This window comes from Podarcis bocagei (assembly GCF_964188305.1).
Source record: "Podarcis bocagei genome assembly, chromosome: 8".
Classification (NCBI taxonomy): Eukaryota; Metazoa; Chordata; class Lepidosauria; order Squamata; family Lacertidae; genus Podarcis; species Podarcis bocagei.
Window position 1 is genome coordinate 25,907,721 of NC_138133.1, and position 24,061 is coordinate 25,931,781.

At 42.6% G+C, this 24,061-nt stretch overlaps 1 protein-coding gene across 3 annotated transcripts in view; it reads right to left on the reverse strand.

The window, feature by feature from the left end:
- Positions 1–24,061, reverse strand: part of SLC22A23 (solute carrier family 22 member 23) — a 107,667-nt gene that overhangs the window by 63,328 nt on the left and 20,278 nt on the right. For all 3 annotated transcript variants that reach the window (XM_081206357.1, XM_081206355.1, XM_081206356.1), the window contains exons 2-3: positions 21,597–21,700; positions 18,730–18,884 (exon numbers count right to left, since the gene is read on the reverse strand). In XM_081206357.1, the coding sequence (XP_081062483.1) occupies positions 18,730–18,884; positions 21,597–21,700 (259 nt within the window). The remainder of the gene's footprint in view (positions 1–18,729; positions 18,885–21,596; positions 21,701–24,061) is intronic.

The window sequence follows — 24,061 nt, forward strand, 5'->3', positions numbered from 1 at the left end:
AATTTATACATCGGTGTGGCTAACATATATCTGTACTAACTTCTGTTATCTCAGGTTTAATGTCTGAAGCTGGCTTTAGTACAGTGGTACCTTGGGTTACATACACTTCAAGTTACATATGCTTTAGGTTACAGACTCTGCGAACCCAGAAATAGTACATTGGGTTAAGAACTTTGCTTCAGGATGAGAACAGAAATTGTGCTCCGGCGGTGCGGCGGCAGCGGGAGGCCCCATTAGCTAAAGTGGTGCTTCAGGTTAAGAACAGTTTCAGGTTAAGAACGGACCTCCGGAACGAATTAAGTACTTAACCCGAGGTACCACTGTAATTTGAACTGAACTTTATTATCACCTGAAGCTGTTCTGATTGTAACATGGCACATAATAGTGTGGTTTGGGGGTTTTCCACGTTATATTTTAAACATATATAAATAAAAAAGGTTAGCAGAAAATAAAGCGCTTGAAGGTTGCTCACAAAGTTCCTGCTACAAGTGGACTGAAAGAAACTTATGTCCACTAATTCCCAACATTTACCAGGAACGGACGTTTTGCATGCCACAAGTTATAAAAAGTCAAAACATTCCTGACATTTCAAAGTGGGATTATCTGGCATTTCCAGCCATTAATCATCAGTATCTTCCCCCTCCCCAAATGTTAAGATGTGCAAGAAAGCAAACAAAGCAACACTTTACTGAAACAAGCCATCTTCAGAAGTACACATGATTAGTATTTTCATGGTATTGGGGATGAGCTACTCAGGCATAGATCCCAGCAGGAACGCTTAGAAAGCATCAGAAAAGCAGGAACAGAAACTGCTTCTCAGAAAGACGCTAACAACCAACCTCCACAGCTTGCAGCAAGATCCTCCTACCCCTTCTCTGACCTGCTGCAACTAATTCCATAGACCCAGGGCTGCTTGTTTATTAGGACCCCACACAGTGTTTGAGTAACATTACAGCCTTTAACTAGCTGCTTGTTTCATAATTCAGGGCCACCCTGCCCTGAGAAACTGAGGAGCGGGGCTTTGTCATTCAGGCTTAACGTGACACAAAAATTACAGTGCCTCAGACTCAGGCACGGCAGCTGCTGTGTGTGCCTGAATGAATAAATAGCACTCGTGTGAGGAGGAACAGAAAGCTTTACTTGGTCCTAAAGAGGATGAGGGAATACACTAAAGCAGGCATGAAAGTCACACAGGGTGAGCTTCTATCCAACTGCACAACAAGGCTCAACGAAAGACAGGCTGCTGGGGCAGGAATGCCCAAATTGTGTGTCAAGGGCCCACCAATGTGCTGTCAGAGGGGACAAAGTGTCCCTTCATAAATTAAGCAATTCTATTGAAGGCATCCGGCTCTCCATGCTCCTCTTTAACAGAGGCCCAAGCAGATCTGTCCCCCTTTAATATATCGGTAAGAACATCATCCTGGAGGACAGATGAATAAGCCTCTGAGATGCCCCAAAGAAGCCCCCACTATGGCTGTTATTGGCATGGGGAAATCTCAGGGACACCGCCCTTGTTCAAAAAGTACAGTCCCACCTTTGAGACACTGTCCTGGGAGCCAATTGAGAGAGGGGTGGGGTGGGGAACAGAGTGAATCATACCTTCCATTTTAACTGAGAAAAAAAATGTTTGGGAACCCTTGGTCTGGTCCAAACAACAGTAAAGAAATCATGGCTTATACTGGGAATAAGGAAGTGTGCTGGTATATATTGTTCAAGTCACACAGTCATTTGCCAATCAAGCAGAGATGAACCCCATCGAAGTAGCCACGTCTCAAAAGATTTCAGAGCTCAATCAACTTTGCACAATGGAAGAAGATTCCTGCATCGCATGGGGTTAGACTCAATGACCCTTGGGATCCTGTCCAACTCTACAATTCCATGATTCTATATTTCTGGCTTTCCACTGCATGCGAACCAGTGCTTATGGTTTATTTCTCTCCAAAGAAATCACGGTTTATTCTTGTGGCTTGTTCACAACACAACCCAGTCTCTGGATGACCTCTCAGAGTGCTAAGCACATCCTTCTTCAACAGATCTCCCAGGAAGAACCAGTACCATGGTAGACTGATGCGCCCAGGGCCCATCTTGGCCAGGCAACCCAGAAAGATATCGCCAATAGTATCAAAAACCAAGCCAATAGGGATGCACTGCCTTTGTCCAGGTCCTGGGGACCAACCAGGGCAACTTCTGTCCCCAAAGCAAGTGAAATTGCTTGTTATCAGAGAGCTGGTTTCTTACTTAATGGATCAGAACTTCAAAAAAATAATAATTAAAATTTAATCACTCCTGTGTCAGTCTCTATTATTATTTTTTCCCTTTAAAGTTTCACAAAAAACAAACAAACATTGAGCACACATCCTGATAGGACTGTCAAGCTCTCTCTGCTTATTATCTGTCATTTCAATTAGATTTCTCTTCGGTCTGGAGCATCTTCATCACTGGGGAGTACTCCTGCCAGACCAGACAGCAAACATGATGGCAAACAACCAACCATCCATCAGATTTTTATTGAATAAATTGTGCCAAATAAACAAAGCCAAGGAGCTTTGCTAATGACAGTGCCACCATTCAAGGGAATGTTTTGAATTAGAATTAATGCACCCATTTATTTAAAGATATAGTGTTTTGAAGGAGATGGGGATTTGTTTTGGTTTTTAATTTGGTAGGAAATCTTTCAAAGTTCGCTTGGGTCCTGCTGAGCAGATCACTCCAGATGCCACTTACTGTCTGCACCTGTTCCCTATTTATGGATCACTGTGATCTAGATTGCATACACTGATTTCTCAAGGGTTGGTGGGAGCAAAACACTAGAGGGGGTCGGCTAGGTGCCATTTCCATCCCTCCCAATGCCGTTCTTTGAAAAGGTCATATTGATATGCAGCGTTTCACAAAGGTCACTCCAAGTTAATTCCATAAATTAATAGAGTACTTCCTAGCTGAAGCAAATGGAAGACAACCGAGTAAAGTCATCTGGAAATCACTGCCAATGCGCCACACACACAAAAAGGACCAGTAACTGTTATCAACCATTTCCTCTGGAAATCTCAAAGGACACATTCATTAAGTTTAATATCGTAACTGCATAGTTGCATTGACTGAAGTGAACTAAGGAACAAATCTATAAGTATTCAGATAATCAGCATTTGTTTAAAACAAGAGTCTACACAAGTTGTGTTCAACAGGTCAAGACCAGCCCGATACATTTAGGCCAGTGTTTCCCAACCTTTTTTGGGCAAAGGCACACTTGTTTCATGAAAAAAATCTCGAGGCACACCACCATTACAGCCCCGTGATGTCAGCGCGCAGCGTCACGCCGGGAGGGACGCACGAAAGTGTAAGTTTCAATTTTTCCCCCTCCCCCTTGCCTTCCTTCTGTGCCAACCGCCAAAAAGCCAAGAAAAAAGCCAAGACTTTAGGGCAGCAGGTCGACACGGAAGAAGCTCCTACCTAAGGACAGGTGCAACGGCCGTGTCCTCTTCTGCCACACTTGGCAGCCCTGCCTCACGGTCGTGACTCCCACCCTGATTTCTCCCCGCAGGTCGAGCGGCACAGGCAGCCCAATGTGTCCAGCCCAGACACAAGCCCCACTTCCCCACTCTAGATCCTGAATGCGACCAAGTGCTCTGGACTCCCGAGCAGGGTGGGAAAGAGGACTCGCATCTGGTAGCCTCCGGGCTCCTTGCCTGCTCTAGGGATGGCATTGCAGGCAAGCTGCCGGCCGTCGCCATCGCCGCCCCCTCATGCGAGTGGACCTGCCCGGAGTGGTGGGCCGGGGGAGGCTCGCTCTCTGTGGGGATGTGGCCCGCACGCGCGGCCCCGCTTCCTCCTGCCCAGGGCTGAGCTCCTTACCCGCGATCTCGGTCTCGCGCATGCGGATCCCACTTATTCCGAAGCTCGCGCCACTAGCCGGGGCTCTCACACCGTGCCAGGGCGAGGCGGCGCGGCCCACTGACGTCATCGCGGCTCGCCGCCGCCCTCGACTTCCCTGTTCCCTCCCCTCCCTCGGGTCGCCGTGGTTACCGAGGACTGCAAGCTGCTCGGGCAAGCGTGGGGCATTAAGTGGGAGAAGGAAAATTAAAATTAAAACTCGCCTGAAGGCCGCCTCTCCGGATATGAAGCTATCTTTCGAATTTTTTAATTTTTCCCGCGGCACACCAGGCAACGTCTAGTGTGCCGCGGGACACTGGTTGGGAAACACTGATTTAGGCACCTGAGGCGGAAACCAAAATGGCTCCCCTGTCCGCTTCCCCATCAGGGAAGATGTAGCTTGGGAACAAGGGGGGAAGAAAGATCAACATTGGGAACTGAATGCCACATGCTTCTAATTATTTTAGGATCACTTTTACATAACTCTTCTTACTCCTTTTCAGAAAAGTATCTTCAGGTCCACAAGATAATATAGGATCATGATGCAATCCAGGAAAGCTTTCTCTGAGGCAGTCCCTAAATTGTGGAACTTCCTCTCCACAGAAGTGCACCTAGCACCTTCATTATACAGCTTCCACCAAATACTGAAGACATATTTCCTTACCTGGCCTTTGACAGTAAATGTATTTTAATAGGCCCTAACTCTTCTGTTTTGTTTAACCTATCCTGTGCTGCTTTCGTTTGGCATTGTTTTGCTTGCTTCAGTTGCATGATGGTACCTAATCCTAAAGGGTGGATAAGACAGAAATGTGCAACTAAGCAAATACATAAACACTCATAAACATGCATAAAGAAGCACTCTTTGTATCAGAGCACTATCAGAGGGAGCTGAGTGGTTGAGTGGGAGAAGGGACTATTTTAAGACCAGACATGATTGTTCCTCAGAAACACTAATACCTACAGTCATTATGAAGGTATAATTGTTATCATAATATACTTTGCTCTTTAATTTTGAATATATCCAAGATGAAGCTTCTGAAGCTTGCTGTGCATTTTGCCACCCCCCACTAAAATGTCTTTGACCCCCAGCTGAACCCCCAAATGCAACGGCATTTGAGCTTATCGCCACACTACTCACCCTTTGTTTCAAGGACCTGGTGTACTTAACACAATTGGTATATCAAGACTGCCTGAATTTATGAGCCATGACTGTTGTGCTTGGCAAAGAACTAATGTTAACACAGCAGCATTTGCAATGCCAGGGCACTTTGCTGCTATACAGCAGAACGCAATCTGCAGGGGCAAAAGACTTTTATACAGTACTCGATTTGACAGAGGGTCAGGAAAGCTTTAATGGAAAATTAAAAGCACCATAGCTTGAAGGCATTTCAAAACGCAGACCAAATGTCTGAGCATGTAATGAAAACACTGCCTGCACCACATTACTGGAGTCCTGAAATACAAATGTTTGATTTACTAGGTCTGTTGACTATCTTAAGCAAGCACATTGTGTAAGGGACACAGGGAGGGGTGGAGAAGCCGTAATCAATTACCACATTTCATCGATAGGTTTCTGTGGTTCCAGGAAGTACTAAAAGACAACACCATTACATCACAGAGTATCAGCTAATAAGCCTGTGGCCCATCTAAACCTAAACCAATGGAAATTCTTTCCAATTCACGTATCTCAATATTATAGACTTTCTCCCCACTGCACAGCAGTATAAACACCACACAGCTACATTTAACTGAAAATCAGATTAACATTTTTACTGTCCCATTGAAGAAACCTAGTAGCGCTCATTTTCTGCATACCATCATGAAAACTATAACACTCTGAGGAGGTGGAGACTGTGACTAGAGGCCCTGCATTTAATCTTCCTCTGGGCCTGCCTTTTGCTGTGAGAATGAAGAAACCAGCAATCTTGTGCTTTTTATTAAATGTACATTTGCACATCTGCAACATTAGCTCTCTCCTAATGTATAAGCCCAAGAGAAGTGAAGGTACAGAACTGCAATGAAGCCACACTGTAATCTCCTGATCAACACAGTGTTCCTTCAGTGCTGTAATGCTAAACTGATGGTTTATATTTCCCTTCCTGAGGACAGAGTGACTGCCAGATCCCTGGACAAAATGCTTTACTCCAAGGCCCAGATTATTTACTGGCATCTGCTCTCTGCAGGCTTCTATTTATTTTCGGCCGCGTCTCCTGAAATGCTGTTAACAAAAGCTTACTGTTTGTGACAAAGTCAGACTACAGTCCAGTAATTGAGAACTGGTCACATTGGTTCTCTAAGAATAGTTCAAAGACCAAACTGGGGTGAGGGGCAAGTGGGGAGATGTAAAGCCCTTGGATATAGTCTTCTCATTTGGAGAACTCAAGTGTGTTAAACTAAATGATAGTCTATTAAAAGGACTATCATTCTTTTTAATGACCGTCTGTTTAAACATTTGCTGTCCAAGGTAGTACAGTCCCGCGTACAGAACTGTAACACATCACAGTTTCTATGTGGGAAATCCCAACTGTTTGAAAGTGACTCAATTTAAACTAACCACTTCAAATACAAGAATGCTTTCCAAAACTTCTCTCCAAAGCAGTGCATTTTGACACGATGTGTTATATTATATAGGGGGAAATTTCAAACGCTTCTAAAAATTCAGGGAGTGAATATTTGAACTGGTCAACTGAAGATGGTGATGCATTTGCAGTGCAGAATACCTAGTGTTACCAATTTCAGATGCAAGACGTCTTAGGACACATTTTAATCCACATAATGAAATTTACTCTTTGATCAACCCACAAGTGCACATGCTTATGACCTTGTAAACCAAACCAAGAGATTCACTGTTCTGTTTGCAGAAACTTTGATCATGACCAACTTGCCTTCTGCCCTTGCTTGTTAAATTAATGGAATCAAAATACACATTATCAGCGCATTCTACTTTAGCAGAAAGTCGCAACAACAATCCACATCATTGCATCAAAATTTGGCTGTTCGCTGTCCTGCCTTTAATGCTATTGCTTGGTGCATGTGCATCAATACATTCTGTACCCCTTTGCTCCTTTTCAAAAAGTTCCAGATATTGATCAAAGCAGTTCACCAAAAGAATTGCTTAAGCGGAATTATAAATGTAGGCGAATTGATAAGAGGAAAAGGTTCCAGCTGAAGAAAAAGTGTAGCATCTGATGAGCCAATATACAGTCAAATTTCAGCACAATTTGGAAACCAGCAGAAATCCTGACTTGTTTGCTTAAAATACAGACAAGGTCTTGGAGTGGATAGGTCTATGTTTTTATATGCTTTAGAAATGCTCACTTGATTAAATGGAAAGGGGGCTGTGTGTTAAACAGTTACAGTCAACTGGACCAACTACTCAGCTACAAGATCTCAAATAAGCTTTGTAGTGCAAACATAGCACAAAGCCTTTCTTTCTTCATGGAGTTTTGAAGAACAGTCTTGTTAGTTTCCCAGTGAAACCATTCGTTTGTGAGACCATTCATTTTGAAAGACAGAAATTTTTCTTTTTCTTTTTAAAAAATGCTTTATTGATTTAAAAAATGAAACAAAACAGTCAACAAAAACAATCCCAAATCGATACATATTACAAAAAAAATTTAGATTCGTACATAACGAATTCCAACATGACTTCCAATCACTCCGTTGTGGTTCCTAAATTACATTTTCGACTACATACTTTACTTTATCTCTCCTAAGTTGTTTTCAATTGGCATGTAATTACCAATAGATCTCTTTTCTTAACAAAATTAGAACTTTAAGTAGGTTTTCTTAAAAAAAATATTGCTATACAACCAGTCTGAACTTTTTATTAAGAAAGCCAAAGTATTAAAATCTTACAATCAATCAATCAATCTGAAACCTGTTAACTTTTCTATTTTCTGTCTCCAGTTGAGTGAGCATTAGAAGCAACTAAGGCTGCTATGCACACTAAGCTTTGAGTAAACCCTACTGAACTCAGCAGGACTTAAAGGTAAAGGTAAAGGTACCCCCGCCCGTACGGGCCAGTCTTGACAGACTCTAGGGTTGTGCACTCATCTCACTCTAGAGGCCGGGAGCCAGCGCTGTCCACAGACACCTCCGGGTCACGTGGCCAGTGTGACAAGCTGCATCTGGCGAGCCAGCGCAGCACACGGAACGCCGTTTACCTTCCCGCTAGTAAGCGGTCCCTATTTATCTACTTGCACCCGAGGGTGCTTTCGAACTGCTAGGTTGGCAGGCGCTGGAACTGAGCAACGGGAGCGTACCCCGCCGTGGGGATTCGAACCGCCAACCTTTTGATCGGCAAGTCCTAGGCGCTGAGGCTTTTACCCACAGCGCCACCCGTGTCCCTCAGCAGGACTTACTTCCAATTAAATAGGAATATGAGAGCACTGCACGATCCTTTGAAAACAATGGAATCAGTTAGTAATGTCTAATGCAAGTTTGATTTCTTTCAATAGGACTTAGCAACAGCTCACTTTTGCTGGAATGAGGTCTCTGTGTTTAAATGTCTTATTTCACAAATTTAAATATGGATTATACATTTCCAATGACATTATGTTCTGCAACTATACAACCTACGAATTTTCAGATAAATCTCCAAGCAGACCCATAGTAAGTAGAATACACATCTGCTAAATGTTATTGAAATGACCTTTGTTCTGGGCCAGCTAAGCTTGAGTTGGAAGAGAGACTGGATCACTGAGATCTGCCAAAATCATCTACTTCCAGTATGTTCACATCACTGCTTGTTTCCCTTTTCCAATAAACTGTGTAAAGGTAAGGGTAAAGGTAAAGGGACCCCTGACCATTAGGTCCATTCGTGGCCGACTCTGGGGCTGCGGAGTTCATCTCGCTTTATTGGCTGAGGGAGCCGGTGTACTGCTTCCAGGTCATGTGGCCAGCATGACTAAGCTGCTTCTGGTGAACCAGAGCAACGCATGGAAACGCTGTTTACCTTCCCTCCTGAGTGGTGCCTATTTATCTACTTGCATTTTGACGTGCTTTCGAACTGCTAGGTTGGCAGGAGCAGGGACCGAGCAACGGGAGCTCACCCCATCATGGGGATTTGAACCGCCGACCTTCTGATCAGCAAGTCCTAGGCTCTGTGGTTTAACCCACAGCGCCAGCCGCGTCCCTAATAAACTGTGTAGGCAGGTATAGATGTGAATGAATTTGCCTTTTGTATGCCATCCCCACAATCATAGAATTGTAGAGTATTGTAGAGTTAGAAGAGGCTCTGAGGATCATCTAGTCCAATCCCCTGCAATGTAGGAATCTCAACTTGATCACACATGACAGATGGCCATTCAACATCTGCTTAAAAATCTCCAAGGAAGGAGAGTCCATAACCTCTCATGAGAGTCTGTTCTGCTGTCAGACAGCTCTTACTGTCAAAAAGTTATTTCTGGTGTTGAATTGGAATCTCTTTTCTTGTAACTTGAATCCATTGGTTCTGATCCTAGCCTCTGGAGCAGGAGAAAACAAGCTTGCCCCATCCTCCAGGTTACAGCCCTTTGGATATCTGAAGATGGCTCTCTTCTCAGTCTCCTCTTTACCAGGCTAAACACAGGCAATTCCCTTAACCGTTTCTCATTAGGCTTGGACCACTACTTCAATTGCCCTAACTTTTCACAGCATGATTACATTTCACAGCTAGGGAAACCTGGGTTAAGAAAGGTTAGTCACACCCGTCTTGAATTTCTTCAGCCATCAATCAGCTCAGCACTTCTGGGAATAAAGGAGCTGTGAGCTCATCCAAGGTAATAAGAGATCATCAACAGTGTATGATATACAAACTAGTCTCATATTTCAGATATCTTAGAAAATATGTCCTGTTATTTTCGGTCAACATTATCAAGGTACTCTCACTGTCCTCAGCCAGAAGACCTATGAAGACATGACCTACACTGCTAAGGGAGAACTGGAACTTTTGTATGGCACACCGTAACAGGATTTCTTGTGTCACATACACAAGGTTATTTCTCTTTAGAATAGATTACTTGCAAACCAAAAAAAGGCGACAGCTGCAAGTAACTTAGGAACATAGGAAGCTACTTTTCGGATGTAAGGAATTGTTATCAAACAAAACTGAGCACTTCACCAAACTATAATTTCCAGTAGTGTGTGTGTGTGTGTGTGTGTGTGTGTGTGTGTGTGTGTAGCATAGATATGTCCAAAGAGAAGGGAAAGGCAACAAGGAGAGAGAACATCAAAACAACTAGAGAAAAACACAAGTCTTTTATGGATGTACTGGAATAGCACAGTGATATTTTAGTTTTCAAAGGCAGGGCTCTGAATGCTCCATTTGGGAAATCCCCAATTGCCATTAGAAAAAAAGGGATTTTAGATCTGAAAACTGCTTGAAAAAGAGCCTTGGGATCTCAGAGCCACAGCTAGCTATTCAGCTTCCTCCTGAGCCCAGTGTTCACCCAGGAGGCCGGTGCACCTTGCAGCTGAACCTCTACCTTGGAGCCCAAACTGTCTTTGTGTTTCTAAACAGAAACTTCTACTGATTCACCGGTAAATATCTTCTCTGTGCACAGTCCCAACTGCTAGCACTTGAAGTTTAAGTATTATATCACAGCCCCCAGCCTCTGAGTTAGAAAATTTCCCAGGCCAAAATCTGACATGCCTTTGTCAAAAACATAATGCTTACAGAGTAGAAAATTGCAACGAGTGCACAAGAATCCAATGAAAATTTGATCAATTGAAATGATAAAAAGGAAGCAATGTTTTAAATTTGCAGTGCAGCAAGTTCAGAGAGACAAATGGACACTACATGAAACCTCCCAGCTATCCCTGGATCCCATGTAACAAATACCCAATATTACAATTTCCGTTATCTTTATTTTTATATTTCCATTATCAAAACAGCACTTCCAGCAGTTTTTTGAATTATGCAAACAGTAAGAGTGTTTCCATGGAGCACTGGCACAGGATGAGATAATAAGGATGGATGAGATAATAAGGAGGACATTTTACTAGTGAACTAGCCCTATTACTAGTGCTATTATTATTTCCCACCATTTCTCTAAGGTGCTTAAGGTGGCATACGCAACTCTCCCCCTCTCCAAAAAGTGATTTACAGTTTTTCTGTGATTATTTTGAGCAGCATTATATATCTATAATCTTCTGGTCTACAGCCCATATGCATGTTCATTTCCAAATGGCCTCGGTGACGGGTTAAAGCAGTTAAGCAACTGGCCATTCAAATAAACAGGAGTGGAAGATTCACATAGACCAGGCAAAACTGAGTAACCGCAATTTGACTCTAGATCTGTGCAGGAACTCACAAGCAGCAAACAAATTTGAAAAACAAAACGCTGACAATTTTATTTAAGGTATTCATATTCCACCTCTTAATCACACTGATTAACAGGCAGCTAATGATATAAACATCTCAGTAAGACAGTTTAGCATGGCAGCTGTTAAAGCAGACATCAAATGACAACGGGCAGGGGGGCAGTAGCACTGTTATACCTGCTATCCTATGCACACACAGTTCTTGGGAATAAGCCCCATGGAACCCAGTCCGATGTACTTCTGAGTAAACACACATAGGGCAGATTTGTGTGTTGCATTAGACACTGACAAAAGCTGCTTGCAGACACTTCTTTAGGAAACCTCTTTACAAAACGGCTACAGGAAAACTTTGACAAAAGATTCAAGTGAGATGATCTAGTGCGTCCTGTGGATTAGGAATTTGTGTACCTTGCTCAGTTCCAAGTTCCTAATCTTGGTAACTGACAGGATATTCAGGATGGAAACAAGACATCCCTTTGAATCTACTGCTTCCTTTGGAAAGAGGCTGTAGCCACAGATATGTAGGAGTTATGACTAGGCTGCTAATTTATATTCTGTAACATACAGGGAAAGTCATCTTCGTGGTTTCAAAAGTTACTCCTTCTGCACCTAGTTTCTTGTAAAGAATATTGCTGGGGCTATGGAAAAAAACAACAACTAATACGTATATTGGATTTCTAGATTTGTTCAGATATATATTTTTCTGATAGCTATCATTATGATTTTGACAGGAGGCCTGGGGAGGGAGTTTCCCAAAAACCTTTTGGCACCACAAAGAAGCAGCCAATAATTAAAAACTAATAAATAATAAATAAAACAACAAATTTTGGAGTGGTGGGCACAGATAACCTTTGGGTGGGAGGCTATGGTCCATGGCTGAAGTTTAGCCGCTCCTGATTTAGAATGAGGATCAGGATTGGTTCATTTATCTCTGTCAATGGAGCTGCATGCTGAGCTTGTTCTTCCTGCTTTTTGCTATTTCTGACCAAGAGGCAAACTTCCTAAATGGGGACAGACTCTGCCTCTTTGCCTCTTCTGTACTCTCCCCTGGTGATTGGGGGGGGGGGGAGGGAGAGAAATCAATTCAGTTCACATCTAACAGCAAACCTACCTAATTTTCACTTCTCAAAACAATGCAGGAAACTGAAAACACAGCCATCTTTTGAAATTCACAGTTCTCTGGATTTTGTAACACAGTTCTCCAGCTGAAGAGTATTCATTAAAATGCATTATATTTGGGGAAACGGTTTGCAAAAAAATGTGTTTATTAGGAGAAAATCACAAAAAATGTGCAAAAAATGTGTTTATTAGGAGAAAATCACACTAAAATGTTGATGAATTTTGCTGGTGATTTTTTTTTTTAAAAGAAAATTGCAAATTGTTGCAGAAATGTGGAAAACTGAATTTAAGGTTGGAAAGATGAGAAACTGAGAGAACTGAAAGTGATGGATCTGTCCCTACCTCAGCACAGCCTGGCTTGATGAGGTAGATGCAATCAGGATGAGGTATAGAGATGAAATTAGCTCATGCTTCCTAAAGCAAACACTGCTATGGTTTGAAATTTGTATTGCTCTGAATTTTGCAACACAGTTCAACAGCAACGCATACAGAAATGTGCACATTGGTGAAAATAGCATACAAAACTGTATTATATTAAGAAAAATTAAATCCACATCAAAATGTGTACAAATGTTTGGGCAGGCATTTTTTTAGTGGGTTGAATCGAACATTAAGATTAGAAAACGGAGTGAAACCAAATCTGACAGATTAATTCATTGCTACCCAAGCTACCATCTGCTGAGCAGACATCCTGGCAGGAGGGTCTGCCTGCTAGCAGCTATGCCAAATCTAGGAATTATGTTTGGTAAAGTAACTCATCAAGCAAGATTAGGGCAAAAAGCAAAGTGAATTAGACATTTGTCAACTGTCCTTTGGTGCGTTTCTCCTCCTCCTTTTTCGCCTAAGCCTTTGTAAGAGCCTAAGAATAGTCTTCTTGAGATGGCTTATTCATCGGCTGTGACCCTATCTGGGACCTACTCACAATAATTCATGTTCTGGTTTCATCTAAATTAGACTACTGCAACATGTTCTACACGGGACTGCTTTTCAAGGTGGTTTGAAAGCTTCAACTGCTGCAGGTTGTGGCAGCCCTGTTGCTCATTGAGGGCAACTGATTAGAACATACAACAACTATTTTGTACTGGCAGCAATTCTGGTAAAGGGAAAGGGAAAGGGACCCCTGACCATTAGGTCCAGTCATGGCTGACTCTGGGGTTGCGGTGCTCATCTTGCTTTATTGGCCGAGGGAGCCGGCGTACAGCTTCCGGGTCATGTGGCCAGCATGACTAAGCCGCTTCTGGCGAACCAGAGCAGTGCACGGAAACGCTGTTTACCTTCCCGCCAGAGCGGTACCTATTTATCTACTTGCACTTTGACATGCTTTCGAACTGCTAGGTGGGCAGGAGCAGGGACCGAGCACCAGGAGCTCACCCCGTTGCGGGGATTTGAATCGCCGACCTTCTGATTGGCAAGTCCTAGGCTCTGTAAAGCACCTTTAAAGTCCTTAAATCAGCCTCCCCCAGACTGGTGCGATGCGTATTTTGAGACTACAGCTCCCATCAAAACACTAGAACTCATGGGTGGACTGGTGCGATGCGTATTTTGAGACTACAGCTCCCATCAAAACACTAGAACTCATGGGTGTCTAATGAAGCTGAATGTTGGAAGATGCAGGAGAGATCAAAGAAAGTGCAGCTTCATTGAACTATGGAGTTCACTCCCACAGGAGGCAGTGATGGCCACCAACCTAGATGGCTTGAAAAAAGAATTAGACCAATTCATGGAGGAGGGCTATCAAAGGCTACTAGCCATGATGGTTATGCTCTGCCTCCACAGTTGGAGGCAGTGAAGAAGAAGAAGAAGAAGAAGAAGAAGAAGAAGAAGAAGGGGAGGAGGAGTCGGAGTCTGGATTTGATATCCCGCTTTATCACTACCCTAAGGAGTCTCAAAGCAGCTAACATTCTCCTTTCCCTTCCTCCCCCACAAACACTCTGTGAGGTGAGTGGGGCTGAGAGACTTCAGAGAAGTGTGACTAGCCCAAGGTCACCCAGCAGCTGCAGGTGGAGGAGCGGGGAAGCGAACCCAGTTCACCAGATTATGAGTCTACCGCTCTTAACCACTACACCACACTGGCTCTCAGTGATGCTTCTTAATGCCAGCTTGCTGGAAGGCACAGGTGGGGAAGGTGTTCTTACACTTAGGTCATGCTTGCAGGTTTCCCACAAGCATCTGGGTGGCTACTATGAGAACACAATGATGGATTAGATGGATCACTGGTGTGATCCAGCACACTCTTATGCTCTTTGTCCTTGCTGGCTAGGACTGGGGGGGGGGGGAGTCCTGAAGGTCACCAGGTTGGGGAAAACTGCTCTAAATAGTTTGAGGCCAGGTTACCTTCAGGACCACCTATACCTACACAAACCTTCTCAAGACCTGAGACTGGACCAACATTGAGATCCACCAGAAGGGTTGGCACATGAGGCCAATGGTGCTGCCGGGTTTGTGGAGGGCTTCAGGCAAGATGCTCTCCAGGACACTCGCTGTACCATTTTCTTTCCCCCTTTACACTAGCCTGGTTGTTTGCTCCTCCATCCTCCCATTTATCATCTTAGTGGCAGGAAGGGAATAAAAGGGTCCCTTCTTTCCCTGTGTGAGGAGAGAGAAGGCGAGAGAGACAAGGGACCTATCCGTTCCCTTCCTTGCTCACTGGCTGTTTGATAAGAATGGATCCCTTTTTTATTTCTCTTCCCCACCCCCCACCACTGAAAGAAAAAGGGACCCATTCCCCTATCCCCTTCTTATCAAGCAGCAGAGACGGGAATGAAACGTCCCTTTCTCATTATTTTTCCGTATTTCTTTTAGAGGTGGTTGGGTGCACTGGAGCCAGCATGCATGACCACTTCAGATCGGAAAGCGACCTCTTCCATTCCCTGCTCAGACAGCTGCTTCCACCTGCCTATTCTCTCCTCCATCCCCATTTCTCTCTCTCTCTTCCTGCTCCCTCTCTTCCCCTTTACCAGGTAAGCAGAATCACAACTTCTCTTTTCACCTCTGTATAGATCAAGTGGGAGGCTACTAGAAGCAGGGCCCAAACAACTGCGCCTGCCGTCTTCAGTTCTCAGAGTATCCTTGGACCCACTCTGGGGAATTTAAGTTTTCTTTCTTTTTTTCCAGGGGTGTGTGTGTTACTGTCTGGAGCTCTGCTCCAACCACAGCGGAGTGCCTTTGTTTTACTCCTCCTGCAGCAGCAGCAATGCCAAAGCTCTAGAGACTCAGCAGATGGCAGAGATCAATTGTACAAACCGAACAAGCCTAAAAACCTTGACCTTGGCCCCAGATAGCACTGTACCCCCTGTGTTTATTCTATTCTGGCTAAAGGTCCGTGAGGTTCGGCAGCTGTGGGGGAGAGGAGAGAAACGTACAGTTCTTTTCCCAACCTAACACATGCATTCTTCAAAGAGAGGCTGTTTCTGGACAGATAACTCCTACTAGCACTATTGAAACCACTGCTTCCCACACCACCATTGATACTGTGTTCTGTTGCCCCTACCACCCCTGGTATGTTCATAGCTGCTATGAGTGGGAAAGGTGAAGGTCCAACTCAACTGAGCAGACATAGGTGAGGGGAGGAACTGAGCAAGCCTTTAAAGTCAATTATATAAAGCACACATTCATTTAAACACCATTACCCAACACTACCCATGAAATGTAAAGAAAAGAAAAGAAAACAGTCTCTGATTCTCTCCCACCCCCCTGTGGATGACCCCACAACCCACTAGGTCCTCCCCCCCAGGTTCATCCTCTCCCCATTGTGCACTCCCCCCCCAGGCTCATCCTCTCCTGACTCTGCCAGCCCATGACAGTTGCTCTACTAAAACTATTTGCTTTTCAGGGAGGGCTTCCTGCAACTTCCTCTGCCCCCTGCACACACAGACCAGGGTGGTAGCAGGGAGACCTGTGGCAGCCCCCTCCCCGTCTTCGAACTCAGTCAGAGCTCTACTCAGCAGACTGCTTATCATAATGTGAAAACCTCTATTTCAATTGCAGCAGGGGTTACTTTGTCGTTGTATTTTTCCTTCGCCGCATTTTAAAGCAGCCCAACAGCATTTTCAAAAGGCACAGCGACTTAATTCTCTACTACAACAAGATTATTTTCAACCACCTGCTTATTCTGGCCTATGCTTCCTAATTTTGCAAGATGATTTTTAGCTCGACCATCCATGAAATTACTGAACATGCTGCAACTGTGTGCAGATCTGTGCCACTGCGTATATGCTTTTGTGCTCTAAGGTTAAGGTCGTCATAGAGGTGGACCACAGCATTTTAACGAGGTAGGTGTTAAAAATGACAGGAGCATCTACCTGAAAAATGGAAAATTATTTCCACTTGCATAGATTTATACACTTCACCATTTCGCTAAGAACTACTGCTGTCCTTAGGTGATCCTGTTAGAAGTTTTAAAAAACAAGAAAGGAGGAGAGAGAGAGAACCTTCCTTGTCTTCTAAGAAGAAAATATGACACATTAGCCATTAGGTAATGCGCAAAAAGGCATCTGCCCATGCTTAGATACACTCTTCACAATTAGTTCTTCCATTGGCTGAGCTTTGACTCAAGGGCTCCCATAGTCAGAGGATGCTTGCTTGTCAGATTTAAGGCTGATTTGACAGTTCTAACTCCCTGGTGCTCACTAATTTGGCCTTGACTCTCCTCGAACAGCATATTTTTATCTTTCTCAATCCTGTTCTTTCTTAAGAGTTTATGATGGCAGTAAGGATTAAGATTTTCCTTCTGAAAGCATTAGCCATAACCAAATGTTATTGTCTCCAATCACATGACTCTTGGGCATCAATGTTTGTACGGTATACTGCATGCCATTTGAGTGACAGTAAGCAAAAGCCTATAAGAGTCTACTCAGAAGAACGCTACATTGACTTCAGTGGCACTGACAGGTAAGTGAATGTAGAGCAAAAATGCATTCACAGCAGCAATGCATGTTGAGGTTAAGAGATACAAATTTAGACTTGATGTTCATAAGCGTTCAAAGGAAGTGGAGAGGATCTAAATGCGAACAAAAAACCTGTCAAACAAAAAAACTCTCTGCTGATTTTCTGAATGGGTTTGCCATGTGATTAAGCGACTGCCACTGAAGAAACACAAGGCTCAAAATATGGATTCTACCAGTTAGCCCATGAGATTTCAGTTTCAATTTCTGTTGAGTGGAGATTGTAGCTTATAAAATAGAAATTGAAATGCTACAGTGTCAGGTGATTAAATATAAAAGATAATATAATTCCACAACTGCATTTTGTATCAGCACTGTAAATTAACTGCATTATTCTTGTTTGGTGGAATATTTCTTCCCCACCCACATCCCTTTCAATTCAACTTGGTAAGCTCAATACATTAGATCTCTGGATAAATGCTGTAATGCTTTGAGCATGGTGTAATATTGTTTCTGCAAGCTGCCTTGAGGGCTTTCATGGTGGAAAAGCAGTGTATGCATATTTAAACAGACAAGCAAATATCCCATACTTTATTGACATTGGCTTGGTTCCAAAGATGCCCTTCCACTAGCAGAAAGCCTCCTCCACTTACAAGAGTGATTTCTAACCAAGCAAAAGAGTGTTGCATGCTGGTTGTTTTTTTAATGTGTCTGTACTAGAGGAGGGGTAAGGGAGCTCACAAGCCTGGGGCTTGTTCAGGTAATGCTAAACCACAGTTTAGTGTTACATCCAAATGAAGCAAATCACCCATTTGCTGCAACAACATGTAAAACTGTATTAAGGATGATGGTTTACCATGTAGGGTAAAATAATATTAACAACTGCATGCTAATAATTGCAGAATCCTGCACTCTACTGATACTGAGGCTTTCTTTTTCAACTCGGGGCCTCCTGGAGATACGGATAAAAAAGCAGTACTAAATTATTACCAGAAACTCCTTATAATGAACCAATGCATCAACACACAGCTTTCACTTTAATTGAGGTCTCACTGATCTCAGCCATTTAAAAACAAAACAACATTAGCAAATTCATGGAAAATGTCTCTTTCAGTTTCTGAGAAGTCAAAGAAAGCCTTCATGATTAGATACAGGGTACCATAGATGATTGAAGGCTGGAAACAAATAATTATGCCATATCTGTGAGCTTCCAGAGGCACCTGACCGGCCATAAGTGGAGACACACTGTTGGCCTGGGTAGACCTTTGGAGTGATCCAGCAGAGTTCTGCTGATGTTCTTATAGAGGGGTACAGATTTCAGTAAGAAAGCACTGCATTACTACTGCTTCTGTCTTGATACTGTGGTTACGCACTAGATGCAAGGCATTCTGTCTAGTTTCCCCAACAACACGACACAAGAAAACACATGCTGAATTAACATTTCATCTCTCTTTTTTCTGCATAACGTTGAAACACAGTCTGCAACAAATTCTGGCATACGGAAGAAGATACGTTACTTAAGGTAGGCAGGATGAATTACAAAAGCAATACTTACTCAGTGCGTACAACGAAAGGATTATTCCAGCCAGGCAAAACCCTTCGAAAAACCTGAGTGTGCTGAACATCGTCACATTCACAGAGAGGGCCACAGATAGTCCAAATATCAAAATGAATAGAACAGAGAAGAGCAGCACTGGCCGACGACCAACCCTACAGAAATAAAAAGAGGAACAAGGCCAAATGTATTTCAAATTCCACACTCCATTTTTCAAATGAGAGTTCTGCACTGGATGCAACATTCCCCAACCCCCTACAACTTTGATTCTTAAATTTCTCTATGGAGATACTTAAGGAGAAATATCACACAGTAGGTCTGCAAGCAAGATGTGTTGCATTTTGAAATAATATACCTATGTTCTTAGAACAGCAGGCTCCACTCAGGTGTTCTTAGGGAGGGGGGTGCTACAACCAGGGTGCCCATCTCCAAATGCCATCTACTCCTCTTAGATAGCCTAATACCGTTCATGTTTCTTCATGGGTTAAAGGGTGAATAGAAAGGAGACGTGAAGTTCATTGTAGAATGGGCACCCAGAGAAGGGTCTCCAATAACAATACTGATGAGTGCTAAGGCTCATATGGGAGCAGCTGATCCTTGGTGCCAAGCTGATTACGGCTTTGCCAGCTCCTTGAATTGTCTCTATAAACAAATGGTAAGCCAGCTTCTTATAAGTCAGGGGCAGGGGGCCTGTGACAATCTATCAGTGTTTCCCAAACTTGGGTCTCCAGCCGTTTTTTTGGACTACAATTCCCATCATCCCCAACCACAGCTCTTGGTGGCTAGGGATGATGGGATTTGTAGTCCAAAAACAGCTTGAGACCCAAGTTTGGCAAACACGGATCTAGATGTTGTTGGACTACAATTCCCACCCAACATGATCATTGGCTATACAATGTACTGGCTGCGCTGATGGGAGTTGCAGTCCAAGAACACAGAGAGCCTCAGGTCCCCCACTCCAGTCATGGGCATCAGGATCTGCTTTCCAGTGGGGGTGGGGACAAAGACCCACTGGCTGTGTCTGAAAGCTCTCTAGAGTTCTTTTTAAATTTCTTATATTTCAATCCTGACTGTAGACTCAGCAGTTTCATCAACATTTGGTTTTGATGGGTGGTTTGGGGGCGAGAATAAAAGCAAACCCCTTTTCATTCATAAACATTTTGGTGTCCTTATTATCTAGCAAAATGCACAGCGCCTACTTAAAATTGAATTTCTCGAAATCACTATTGCTTTGCATTGGTACCATTCAAATGGCCAAAGATACACACTGGAGCTGTTCTTTTCAAGACATCTTGGAATAAAGATCTCTCACAACACACACAATTGTTCTAGTGCCATTCACTTCTTGCGCACCAGTTCTCAGTCCACAAAGCAAATAGACGAAGCTAAAAGGAAACACCCCTTGAAATCAAAAACCCTACACAGAAATCCTTCCAAGTACGTATATAACGTGTCTTATTCCTTAAGGAGCCTGCTGTGTGGATGACTATTTCCAACCAGCAAAGCAGAAGCAGGTGGAGATGCTATCTATGACCGCTGCGCCATAGATTGCAGCCATTATCCAGATGAGATCAAAGTCCTAACAGCTAATCCAGCCTCAAGTAGCGAACATGTTTAATAAAGCATAGTCTTGGTTTCTGCTGGTTGCCAAGCAACAGGAAGATGGTCTAGCAGGGGTCTAACAAGGGATTTCTTAGTTTGGTCTATTTACATGTATGTAAGACCATTTGGAGAAATATTTTCCACAATAGCTTTTTTTTGTTTTATTTGTTTGTTTGAAGACCAAGAGAGGTATTTTTTCTGACTGCAGCATAGATTCAGTGTTTTGCATCTCCTCCCACCCACTGCCTCACTCTTTTTGTTCTCCGTGGAACTAGACCTGCTAGGAAGATTCTCAGCTGTATCAACAAGTTGCAAGAAAAACTATGCGCTCGCTTCCAATATGCAATGTATTTGGGAAGGCTTTTTTATTTAAATAAAGTTCAGGGCATTCAGTAGTGCCAGAGGTTGTTAGCCTTTCATTTTACTGATTATGAAACATGCCTGACTATGTAGGTCCATGTGCATCATCAGTTTCCATGTGCATCACTTGCAGAATCAGGTACTGGAGGCACATATCTAATGCACGCTGGTATGCTCATCAGAGAGTGGGAATTCTATATGGGACACACATCTCCATCTGCATACTTGCATAACTGGTCATGTAAAAATACTTTGTTGTGAAGCACAATTAAATTTGGATTGGGATGCAAGAAGGAAGAGCTCCTTTTGCAAAACACAAGAATTTCAAAAAATAAAAAATAAAAATGCAATTTTTATTAGTATTAGAAACAACTATTTTTTCTATTCAGATTTGTATATAATTTGTATGTCAGTGTTCTCTTCTCTTACATGATTGGACAGGAATAAATTTATGTGTCTCTGGAGGAATTACATCTTTGTACTGGGGAAATACTGCATATCATTTCAGATTAAGTAGCACTTTTGTTTTCCTTGCTCTCTCTATCTTCTTCCCTTTTAAAAAAAATGTTGTTACATAGTGACCCAAAGCTGGTCCAGCCACCTCTGCAAGGCTACCGCAGTTTAATAAAATTGGGCTGCCAGCCAGCTTTAGTGCAAGTACATCAGGTTAAGCCACCCGTGTTATCTCAAGCACCTTCTTTAAAAATTTAAAATGACTTCATTTTCCACAACAACAATATCCATCAACGGCAAGTCAGTTGTGAAATGCGCTGCGCTTGTGACACACACATTGAAGTGGAATGCCAAGGAAGAGGTAATAGCATTCAAGGGGGAGAAAAGCAGTTTCATAATGCTTTAGAGAGACATGTTTATCGCTTTTAATCTCCGTGTGAATTTGCACTTACCAGTCAGCTATACATCCTGTTATTAGGTAGCCAAAGATTAATCCTACAAGCAGGGAGAATTTTGCGATGTGGACTTTCCAGGCAGAATCACAAACAAGATCCCACTAGAAAAGAAGAAGAAAACAAGATGCATTTAAAATGTGCACTCATACACCTGAATAGAATTACTTATAGCATGGGTAATTGGTGAGCTACCCATCAGAGAAGGGCAAAAGACTCATCATCCCTGATGGCTGGTTATGATGAAGCTTGGAGCCCCACAATATCTGGAGAGCAAGCTTTTAAAGCACCTTTCCAGAGTATTTTTCATATGTAGCTGTGAATACCAGATTATACACCAGGTCTTGGTCACCTGTAATCATTCATTCAGAAAAGCTAGGTTTACTTTAAGTTGCAGGGAACCAGGCGGCTGCAGGGAACCAGGCGGAGGGCCTTCTCGGTAGTGGCGCCCTCCCTGTGGAACGCCCTCCCACCAGATGTCAAAGAGAACAACAACTACCAGACTTTTAGAAGACATCTGAAGGCAGCCCTTTTTAGGGAAGCTTTTAATGTTTGATGTATCACAGTATTTTAATATTCTTTTGGAAGCTGCCCAGAGTGGCTGGGGAAACCCAGCCAGATGGGCGGGGTATAAATAATAAATTATTATTATTATTATTATTATTATTATTATTATTATTATTATTATTTAGAGTTCTGGAAAGTTTGCATGCACTCACTATCATAAGCTGTTCCAATAAAACGCCTTCTGCATTAGATATCAATGACTACTTTTAATCTATCAGTTAACAAAATGAATTCTGCCCTAACATTGAACTAATTCATGTGAACTAATTCATGATTTTCAAACCCAATTTAACTCCCCCACCTCTCTTAATCAGGGTGGATGTGATTTAAGTTAAATCGATTTAAATCACATTTTAAATCATGATTTAAATCACTAGTCAGTAAGACTTGATTTAAATCTTTTTTTCTTTCTTTTTTACAGAAAGACTCATTCTTGCTGGTATAATCTTAATATTTACAACCAGATGAAGGTTTCATTTTTGGCATAATAAATTTTCAGAGTAGTTTTTACAATTATATCAAAAATTACTGGTTTGGTTATACTATTAGAAATACATAGACAGATAATTATGAAATTATTGTGAGGTTTAATAAGTTAACTGTTTATATTTGGACATCTTTTCTGCTATAGTTTATTGGAAGGAGAAAAATAATCATTTCCTTAATAACAACTTAAACAATTTATTAACTAAAACATTAACATTATAGCATATGTATCCATGTTTGTTAACTGATGTGGTTAAACAATTTTTTTTTTTTTTAAAAAAAAACCACCTTAGACTGAGCTTTAGCACACATGAAAAACTTTAAACAATCCTTATTTCCTGATGAATAGCCTTTGGACTATAATGTACCTTTATTTTTTTGTTACAGTGTTTATTATTTTTCCAATAAAAACATCCAATTAGCATATCAAATCATAATCCAATAAAATAAAAAACTAAAATTAAAAAATCCAATTGTCTTCCCAATCCCACGGTCTGAACGTCAAAGCAACTCCAGGTGTCAGTCCTGCCTCTCACTATAATGTAACTTAAATAGAAAACTATCTTTAGAAAGATTTTCCTCCAAAAGCATCTTATTTTTAAAATCCAATTATTAAAAAACAACACCCTGATTTAAATTTTTTTAAAAATTGATTTTTTATCCACCCTGCTCTTAAGCAAGCTTTGTTTTATCAAAAGTAGAGACGTGCTGGTTTAGGTCAAAGGCTAACTAATTACTGTATTGTTGTTCCTGTTCTTGTTGTTGTCATCATTATTTAAATAAATTGTATACTTTTCTCACAGTGGCTGGTCAGATGCTATTGGAAGCCCATAAGCAGGACTTGAGCACAAGACTGCTGTCCCCATCTCTAATTTGCAACAAGTGCTTCTGAAGACCAGCGGCTGAGCTTCATCCTCCGGCACTGGGTGGGGCAGAGAGCAGGCGGGGGCAGGGCTGGCATGGTGCGCCACCCGCAGGGGCATGGTGCACATCCTGGGGAGCTGTGATGGCACCCCACTGGGACCACACTGCCGGGGGCAGTACACTCCCCGCACACTCCTCTTCCACTGCCAGTGCTGAAGACAAACCACCATGAAAAACCATGGTGCTGTCTAAGGGGCCATCGCTTTACATGCAGATTCAATCCACGACACCTTCAGTTCAAAGGTTCTCAGGTAGTTGGGCTGGGGAAGACCTCTCATTGAAACCCAGGAGGTCTGATCCAGGTTGGAATAGCAGGAGACATGTTGGAATACAGACGGACTCATAGCCTGATTCAGTATAAAGGCAGCTTCTTAAGTTCTTATATAAATAACACTTTTTTATAGATCCTGCTAAAAAGCATAATCACCAGAGCATCACACTTTCTGAGAAAGGTTTTGGACAGATGGCGCAGGATAGGAAAACTCGGC